The 10,277-nt window shown below is 45.5% G+C and overlaps 1 protein-coding gene across 1 annotated transcript in view; it reads left to right on the top strand.

Moving 5' to 3' along the window:
- The first annotated feature begins 1,360 nt into the window (after window positions 1-1,360).
- The window catches only part of WWC1 (WW and C2 domain containing 1), a 53,718-nt gene continuing 44,801 nt past the window's right edge, over window positions 1,361-10,277 (top strand). The window contains exon 1 of the mRNA XM_014947736.1: window positions 1,361-1,692. Coding sequence (XP_014803222.1) covers window positions 1,361-1,692 — 332 coding nt within the window. The remainder of the gene's footprint in view (window positions 1,693-10,277) is intronic.

The following is a 10,277-nucleotide window of genomic DNA, read 5'->3' as shown; positions in this document are numbered from 1 at the left end:
CACAGCTCCAGAATAGGGCGTAAACGTTACGCCGTGCCCTGCTTGCAGATGCTCGGTGTGGTAAAGAAGGGAACGGGGATTTTCGGTGTGGTTGGGGGAGCAATATGTGCAACTGGGGTCACACACAGCCAGGCACTCAGCTTTGTATTCAGATGGGCTGGCCGGCGAGCTGCAGACATTCCAGATACTTGTGTTCATTTTGGCTGTATCCAGGCACGCACTCACAAAGAGCAAGATGCGTGCAGTGAAGTATAAATCCCGTCCCCTAATGACTCAAAGCACTGTTGTGTGCGCATACATGCTTAACAGATTGTATAATTAGCTGGCTTTGTAAGCAGGCAGCGTGTATGATTCTCCAGTAGTTATCTACAAATCTTATGTGGTGTGAGGAGCGTCTGCAGGTCCTTGAGCTGCTTGTATCCGTGTACCGATGGCTGCTGGGTGGGGGGCAGAGGGGGCTGTCCCCCTGGGGCTCCCCAGGCCTGGCACCATCACCGCTGCCTTTCCTCAGAGCCCTGGGCAGGCCAGCAGCTCTTCCCCCTTGGTGGCTAGTGCTGGGCTGGTTTGGCTTGCTGTTCTGGGAGCATGGGGACAGGGTGACGGGCCGTCCCTGAAGGCAGCCTCCATGTTGCTTTGAGGACAGGCTCACCGGATTGTGTGGCCATGTTCTCCATCCAACATGCACAATGTGAGTTACGACTAGAGCCCTCCCCTCAGAGTTTGAGGCTTTGGCCTGGGCTGTAACCTGGTTTTATATGAAACATCTAATTTAGAAATGTTAATCCTGCAGGTCGCGAGCCCCGTTGCAGAGTTCTCCTGACCCTGCAGTGTGGGAGCTGCTGGTCCTGCTGGGGAAGCAGCGCTGCTGCAGTGCTGTGCCCGCTCGCTCTCGGGGGAGCGGTGCAGCAAACCGGGGAGTGGGGGAATGCCGCGGGTTGTGCCGGAGTCCGGGAGACGTGGAGGGTGGGAATGAGCACCAGGGCCCAGGGCTGCGTGCTTGGGATTGCACTGGAGCCGGGGAGGAGCCGGCAGGGAAGCGAACATGACCTTGAAAATCCTTATCGAGATGAAAAGGTGCAGTCAGCGAGCACATTCCTGCACCGGCCGGGCTGGGCGCAGCCCTGCGGCTGCACAGAGCTCTGGCAAACCGCTCCGTGGCACGTCTTCTGGATGTCACTTCCCGCAGTCTGTTGGTCCCGTGGCAGGGCATCCATCAGTCCTGCAGCAGGGCTGCCCTCATCCAAGGGTGTGCCTGAACCTGAGGGATCAGCTTCTAAAGCTGGCTGGTTGTATGCACTTCATTTATAAGTAATAATGAGTCTGAAAGCAGTAGCAAGGCAAAGCCTGGCAGCTGGAGAAGATGGGCCACTCGAGAGGACCAGTTTTAATTATGATTCCACGGCAGATGAAGCTCATAGATGAGTTCAGTGCCCAGAAGTCTGGTGAGCAGCCAGACAGCTCATCACAACTGGCAAGGGGGGTGGTGGCTTTCCCCAGTGCCACTTCTGTTCCTGACACTCCTCAGTTGCTGGCGTGCTACCGGCGGTACAGTCACCCGGCAGAGAGGTCTGGGTGCTCCTGTTGTGTTACTGAATGGAAGCAGCTTGTGGGAAGGCTTGGAGGGTGCGACCAGGGAGAGCAGAGCTATTTGATGGGGGAAGAAGAGCAAGGACAGAGCGTGTGGGGTGGAAGGTGGGAGAGATGCTTTTTATGGGAGTGACAAGCCATTCAGGTGCTGATGTCTTTGTGCTGTGGATCTGACACAGTTCTCCCTCCCTCCTTCCCCTGTACTGGTACGTGTCCTTGTACTAGATGATCTTAAAGGTCCCTTCCAACCGAGGCAATTCAGTGATTCTGTGAAGGAACTGCATTGTCTAGAAATAGAGCTTTTTTAAAAATGCTTTTTGGGTGTATTTAATCCTAAAGCACGTCCCAGGAAAGTGTCACGGTACAGATAAAGCAACCCTTGTAGTGCAAAAGGGAAATCAACGCTTAATACTGCGACTGTGAATACGTGCTGCAAAATGATTAATGCTGCATTTCTGAAGAAATTTTAAGTATCGTTACAGCTTGGCTGTGGCATTTCTGTTTCTGAGACTGTGCTGCAACTTTGGGAGCAGGTACTTAAAATTTATTGGGTTTTTTTTCCTCTTGACAAGGATAGAATAAAAACCTCTGTCTTTCTCCGTGGCTGTATTAATTTACTCCTGTGTGCTGTTTTTTGTTAGAGGAATCCAGGTGTTTGCCAGTGTCTTCTAGATAATTCCTTTCTAAATGCTTGGCTCAGAGCATTTGGGTAAAAATCTTGTACCGTGTATCAAATTCAGATCCTTTTCAGTTTTAGAGGATCTAGATATGTGCTAGGAGTTTGGATGTGTGCTAATGATCTTGGGAGGTCTGGTTTAAGCTACTGTGGAACGGTGTGGCCTCTGCTCAGGAAGATGGAACTTGTCTTGCTCCTGCTGGCAGGGGCAGTCCAGCTCCTCTGGTATCTGAAGATCTTTCCAGTGCGGAGTTTGTGACTTGGGTTTCTGAGGAGTGGTTTGCCTGCAGGACCACCAGCTTGCTCAGCAGAATGCTGATTGCCTTCTCACAAGGACCTTGGTCTCAGACACTTCATGTGGATATAGGAAGCCTTGGCTGTTCTCACTACTCTGTGACTTCAGAGGTGAGTGGCCAGTACTGTTGAGGTGAAACTTTCCTGTGCTGTAGCATCAATGACAGTAAGGTTATAATGTCGTCACCAAATACAGAATTTAGTCCTCAGGGCTACTCTGATTTTATTTCTTTTTTTTATAAAATGTTGCAATTTTTTCCTGTTCCCTGAGTGCTGTAAATCTGGCCTCTTTAAATGTGGAAGAAGGGTGCTATTTTTTCCCAAAGTCTGGAGGCTTTGCTAGCAGAGTTGATTCTCTAGAAGAGCAAGAGACTGACTATGAAAAAGATGAATTTGGTGAGAAGCATCAGCATACCAAAGAAAAGATAATATGCTAAGACCATTGACAACTAGTTTCTTTTGTCTAGAATATTTCTCTCATAAGAAATATTTCAAAGTATGTTTTATTGCTTCCAGAGGGATTTATAATAGTTGACTTAACTTTGCTATCAGGAGTTGATAATCTTTCAAGGTCCAAAGGAGTCTTGCACATCTGTTGTATGAGGAAGAAGTGGGGATGGGAAAAGTAGGAATACAGTGGTATCGAAAAGACATAATCAATCTAAGGTGGTTTTGGTCACCTTCACTGGAGTATACTGGAAAGAAGAAGATTGCTCCTTTAGAAGGAGGATCCTGTGCTTTTTTTCCTCATACACTAAAGTAAAATAGTAGCTAAATATTAAGACTATGAAAGGTGTGTCTCTGACACATACCTAGACCATGAAGTGTGAGCAGCAGTGATGAAGTGGCACCTCTGCTGAGTCTTTGCTTGGTGAAAAGAAATGCTGTGTTTTGAGCTGAGAAATAACTAAAAAGCTTTTCATACCTCTCTGTTAAGATCTATTGGAAGCTTTAAAAAAAAAAACACAATCAAAAGCAAAAAATGATTATGATACACTGCATTAGCTAGGAACTTGGTTAACTGCCTCAGGCCAGAACACACCAGTGTCTTCTCCACAAGGTCTTTACAGCAAAATAACTGTCAGTTATCCCATGGTAAAAGATGAAACGTGTGTGCATGTGTGTACCAGCATCAAGATGCCACATTGCTTTTTTGGAAAGCAACATCCAGTTGTAATTTGTGATCAGGATATCGGTTATTGTTTATACGTAACTACTGAGCCCTTCTACTTGTATCCTCTTTGAACAATTTATGCCAATTGCATCAATGAGCTTGTGTTCACAGAGGTCCTCAGATAATACTCCCTGCAATAATATTTGAGTTGTAAACAGTCCTGGGAAATGAATTTTTCAGAAGGAGTTCCCCTGAATTCTGAAAAATGACGTGTTGCTTCTGGGATTTATCTCAAATTTTTTAAATTGAGTAAGACTAGAATGTTCCTCCTGGTCAGGACACAAGACGACTATATCATGAAATTGCTGACTTCAAAGTTACTGTCCCCTGTCTCAGTCTCATACACCAATCTAGAATGCTTTAGGAAACTCATTTATTTTTCCTGTGGCTTTGTAAATTCCCTGCAAAGAAGAAGGAAAGGGTCCCCCAGGGATACAGAGGAGACTGCTGGCTGTGTGCTGGTGTTTGGGGGGGGAATGGGCAGCTCTCCTGGTGTCACACATGCTCCAGCTGTGGAGACTCCCTGTGCCTGGGGGGGTGGGTCTCCTCACCACCCCCAGACCTGACAGCTGGGAATTGCAAGGGGTGCTGCAGGTGATATCCCGGTTTCAGGATACCATGGTGCTGGAATGTTTGGTGTTGCCTGTGATGAAATGTGTGTTTGTCCTGAACCTGAAGAAGGCTTTCACCTCAGTGGCACTGCTCCGGAGTCTAGAGAGCAGGAAGTACCAAACCCATAGTCCTTCTCCAAGTTTGATCTGAGCTGTGGTGCCTGAGTCTCTGGTCTGTGCCTCTCTGCAGATGCACTATTTTCTTTCTTCCTTAGTGCTGGGCCTGCAGATCTTCAGCAGGCTGCGTGTGCCACTTCAGATTCAGCAGGAGGACTGCAAGTGGGCTTTAAACTGTGCGAGATAGGTGGGGAAGGGGAATGCAAAGAGCAAGTGGTGGTGTAACTTCTATGTTAACACAAATTTAATCTGTTGACAAAATATATTGATAGTGGATCATTTGAAATAAATTATGTTTGTAAGAATAAATCAATTAAACTCACTTGGTGATGCAAATCTCATTTTTGCTGTCCTCAAATGAGCGAGCAAACTCTGATAGTTGTTGATTTGCATTGACTCCCTTGCAATGTGTGAAGTATTGAGCTGTGTTTTGTGCTTTGTACAGTTCTGTCTATAAACACAGTTTGAAATAATTTTTTTTTGTGGTTTAACTACGCAGTAAATCAAGGCTTTGTTACTTTGGATGAAAAAGGTACTAAATGTATTAGCTTTATGCTCTTATCTTACGTTTCTAACTCTTTACATCTCCTAAAGCTTTAGTCTCCTGAGGTTGTTCTAGACATCTGTTCTTGTTTTGACATTTCTGTTTATTTTTATACAGTATGACTTTTCAGGAACTGAGAAGGCATTGCATCAACACTAATAGCAACAGTAGTAGATAGTAAAGCTGATACTGTGAATTCCAGCTGGTTATGTGCTTCAGCAGGTACTGCATCCATGAGCCATGTGCTGTGTAAGCTGGGCTTTCTTCTCTCTGGAGCAGAAGTACGGTGCCATGCCTTCATTTCCAAAGGCTGTCTTCAGTGCTAACCTGCAAGGCTGACTGAGGTAGTTTTGGTTTGCCCCTTTTGAAGGATATGGCATGGATTACAGTCTGCAGGACAGTGCTTATGCATAAATATGCATTCTGTGCCTTGAATTCACAATTACTTTGCAACTAGAAGGATTTCTGTTCTTCTGACTTCTCCACTGCTCCAAGTTCATCTTGACCAGGCATCTCCTCTGATTCTTCCAGGCAGCCAGCAATAGTCCTGTTCATACCTGGTACTGCTGGGTTTACAGTGGCATTGAAGGGATCCATGTCCTCCTGCGACTGCACTGGGGCCTCTCAGGGATTTACTTGACCTGGTAGTTTCCTCTGTGTAGCTGGATTCAGCTCTATTTGGAGAAGATTTCTAAGTTGACAAGCTGCTGTCAGATCAGAGAGCAGTCAAGTAATGTTTCCAGAACTGATCTAGGCATTGTGTAAAAGCAAAGTGCTTATGGCTGATCTGTCTTGGGGCAAAGAGCAGAAGAGACTGTGGTGATGCCCAACTGCTTGCCAAGACTGTTCCGCAAGTGATGCAGGACGAAGAGCCTGCTGATGTACCTGTTTGGGATGAGGAACATCAAATAGCTATACAACTCAATAAGAATGTTTAGAATGCAGAAATAGCAAGCAGGCAGCCCTACTAAAGCAGCTGTACAGAGTTAGTAATTAGCCCAGTGCTGGTGGGTGAACCAGGGAGCAGCATGCAAACTACATGTAAAACCAGCCTCCTGTACTTCCCTTGCCCCTTTCTAAATACGCTTCCGTACTAGCAGTACTTGGTTTCTACACTGAGTAGATTAGGGAGCCTACATAAATCCAGTGGTGCCATCCTAGAGCTGTCTGTTTTCCCACTTCGTGTGAATAAAGGGCACAGGAGCTGGTATTGTTGCGGGAGGTATTTGCTGTCATACTGCTCTTTTTTCACAGTAGAGATAAAACATGCTGGTAAAAAATATAGCAACATGCCTTCTCAAATAATTAAGGTTTTTGATCACCGTACATGAAGTGTGAATTCAGTGCCTGATGAAGTCAGATTGTGGGGTGAACCACAAATCTTTTCCCCTTCATAGACGCCCAAATGGTCAGCCCAGTGCTCGCTCTGCCACTGCCTGTCCCTGCACGTCACCATCCATGGGATAATGTGTGCCTGGATGCCAAGGTACAGCAATTGTTCAATACTTGCCTCATTGCCAAAATCTCAAATATTTATCTTTTTCTAACAGTAGCTATTGGTTCCCTGCTATAGGAGCTGTATTGTGGGGGGGGAGTCTGTCCTATACACCTCTTTATCTTGAGGCATCTTGCCAATGTAAACTGCTGCCACCCACACTGTAGGCAGCCTTTCAGAAAAGTAGGAGTGCAGGCTGCAAGAACAGAGACAAGCCTTCCAGTTCATAATCTCCCAAATATGTCAAGAAACCAGTCTAACTACTCTGTCTGGATGTTTGGTAGACAATTTACCCCTTACTGTGAAGTGACCAGTCCCCTTCTGAGAACAGTCGAACCTTGTGTGAAGAGAAAGCTGACTTGGTGTTAGTTAATCTAGTCAGGCTGAGCAGGTGGCAAGGCTGCTTCTCATCCTAGAAAAAATGAAGGCAAACTTAAAAAACAACCTCAGCTATTTAAAACTAAAGACATTTGAATGACTTGCATGGTTAAATTCCAACTCTTGCATGCTTTGAGTTCAGTAGTGTTGCACTGTTCTCACCAAGTCGTACCTTACTCTTTTATATCTTTTCTGCTTAATTGGTTCAGGAAAGCATGCAGGATATACAGGCTGGCAGGCAAGTTAATGTTGTGAGAAGCCTCAACTCCCATTTCCTGACTTTTTAACCTTGAACTATCCCAGGAATTTTGCATTTGAGTGATTAAGAAGGTATGACTGACCTCCTGCCTCTCTCCTGCTAGCAGAACCAGTTTGTTAATCTCTGGGAATGATCTAAAATCCGTAAGTGGTTTTTGATAGTCTTCTCCTCGCAAATAACTTAGTAGTTCTTTGCTTCCAGGGGTACATGATCTGTACAGAAAAGAAATGCATGGGCAAACAGGCTGTCACTGTGTGCAAAGGAAAGCTTGTAAACATGCAAGCCTTTTCAAAAGCAAGCAGCTAACTGTTAGGCTGATACGTGCTAGGCATGCTCGTTGTGGCTGGTGGGGTGGTAAATTGTATATTATATAGCTCAATGCTTCCATGAATCTGTTTGAGTAATAGGAATGTATTACCATTAAGGGTATAAATGTATTTGTGTCTGGATTGCTCGAAATGCAGGCTATTCCATGATTTCAGGTGTCTTTGGTGTCTCCTGATCTGCTTTGTGTTCAATCTATTTGGGCAGCATGACTAGCTTCTGTACAAAAAGAAGAATTTGGATGTTACCCGCTCATGTGAAAGAAGTAGAGGGTCTAAACTGGCAAATTACATACAACTCAAGATCATCTTAATGAGGTGCAGGGGTTATTCTCATGTGCTGGCCAAAGAGCAGGAGAGGACATCACTGAGTTCTTGAGTATCAATAAAACTGTTTAAAATTAAGATAGCTTGGAAAATAAGCTCAGAGGATAGATGTTGGGCTTGCTCATCCCAGAGGTGGCCCAATGGATGGAGTGTCAGGGGCCAGGAGGGGATGCAAAATAAATCTTTGAGAGGCCGAGAAGATGCTCAATAACCATGGCAACAAAGGAAACCAATTCTGAAAAGAAAACAGCTCTGCAGTCTGAGTTGCTTGAGATGTGGGGGTTTTTTTAGGGCGTTGCTATTGGTGATTAAGTTATAGTTTAATCAAATTTGTTTGGCTTACAGCAACAACTTCAAATAAGCTGTTTTCCTCAGACTTAACCCCATTTTTACTGTAGGGGTTATAGTTCTATCCCTAGTTATCCTTTATCATAGCAAGACCAGGACCAGGCTGCAATGCCGTACACACTGACAGTCACTGAGATGACATCTGTTTGGGATAACTGGAAGTTTAGGGTGCCTGTGCCTTTGAGTGGGTCTTGGAATAATGTCTGGCATCTAAAACTTTGAAATGTCATGTTTGATCTGTCATCGTATTCCTTGGAGCACAGTTAAGAAGCTTCCTAAATTTATGGTCAATTTTTAAAGGCTCCCCCATTCATTGTTCTTATCTGCTCATGGTGGTCCTCAGTTACTCCGTTCTTCTCCCCTTGGTGTGGAAGTCTCCCCTTTCTGAAACCACTGAGGTTTTGGTGCAATTGAGGCTGCCTTTTGTCCCAGAGCTGCTGAGGATACTGGCTGTGAGGGATGAGCTGTTCTCATCACCTTTTCCCTGAATTGCAGTCAGTGGGAATCCAAGGGAGTGTTTCGCCGTGCCCAGGTGTGTGGTGACGGGGTGAGGAAAGCTTTGCCAGCAAGATCATAAAACAGGGCTTCTGTGCTGCCACACCTCCAGCTCCAAGGGCAACTCTCCCTGCAGGGAGAGAAGATGCTCCCAGGGAAAACAGTTTCTATAGTGACGGATAGCCCTGGTGTGTTTGAGGGCTGGATCGCTAAGTTGAGTAATAAGTGTGTAGGAGTCTATTTTTAAAAGCTTTTGTGAGGAGGAGATTGCTGTAGTCCTAGAAAATTTGTCTGCAAAGTGATAGGTTTTTCTATGCTGAAGTTTAAAAATAATCATCGTCTGTCTTGAGAACGGGATGACCTCATTAGAGACAAAGAAGCTTGTATGTCATCGTGTCGAGACTCCTGGCAGTGATTCTTGCAGCAGCTTTCTGAGTTACAGTAGGGGCTCTGCCCATTAACAGGTTCCTCAGACTCAGACCCTCAGGGATCTTGTGTACAGCTGCCCCTGCGTCCCAGCTGGAATCCAGGTGCTTTTAGCCCCTTCTCTGTCCTGATCTGTGTAGCATGTAATGAGCAGTGGGTATTTTTCAAATGAAAAACAAAGAAATGCTGTGTGAAAAAAATAAATAGTTGAAGTAGAAGCCATTGAAAATAAAACCTGATTCCAAGCTTCTCCCACGAAATGCTCAGTTTATAAACTGTTTGGTTTTGTAAGAGAAATGGTATGAGTGGAAATATTTGCCAGAACTCATAATTCTGTTATCTTGCTTGACTTCTTGCCTGTGAAACCTGGATGTCTCATACGCTCGCCGTGTACCTGCGGGTGTGGGAAGGGAGAGGTGAATGGAGCTGTTAGGTTTTGGTGGCAAATGCCGTAGCCATAAGAGGAGCTGATGTGAAGGTCCCGAGAGATCCCGGTGCCGCCTTTGATCCTGATGCAGTGAGCTGCTGCTATCCGCGCGGTAAACTGTAGGAAATCCCCCCTTCTGTAGTTTCACCCATATAGAGTCATGGAGGATTTCGTATAAGGCCGTGTGATCTGTGCTGAACTGATTAAAATCAGGCTCCGGTGTTTAAGTGGCTTTACTGTGCTATGGGGGTTTGAGGAACCCTGCAAACATGGGGATTAAGTGGGTTTAGGCGCAGCGTAGAAGGTTGGCAATCCACTGCTGGCTCACAAACGCTTAGCGTCTTGGTGACCCAGGCAGGGTGTTTGCTGTCTGCTCACACACGGACGTGCTCATACGGACTCTCAGCCATCAGCCCGGCTGAAAAGCTGGGTGTGGGCTTGCTGGTTTGCCGTAGGCCACCAGTTGGCACTGAAATCCAGCAATTACAAAAATAATATTTCCTGGTTTAAGAAGTTCAGAATTGATTTCTGTTACCTTTGTAGTATTAACTGCAGATTTGTAAGTGGCATGGTTCAACCATCTCCTGCTCCTGTCAGGAACCTCTCTGATCTCAGAGCCGTGTTTAACAAACCTTCTGTCAATCAAAAACTTGTTATACAAGGATTATTTGCCTTCAGTTTCCTGTGTAATGAGGTTTTTGATTGACAACAGTGGAGTTAAAGACTATAGAAAGGCTTTCTGAATCTGAGATGAGAAAGTTTCCATTTAATAGTGTTTGCACATGATAACATTGGC

The sequence above is a fragment of the Calidris pugnax genome, unplaced genomic scaffold, assembly GCF_001431845.1.
Source record: "Calidris pugnax isolate Ruff unplaced genomic scaffold, ASM143184v1 scaffold27, whole genome shotgun sequence".
In the NCBI taxonomy this organism is placed as follows: Eukaryota; Metazoa; Chordata; class Aves; order Charadriiformes; family Scolopacidae; genus Calidris; species Calidris pugnax.
This window is presented reverse-complemented; position numbering and strand designations above follow the sequence as displayed.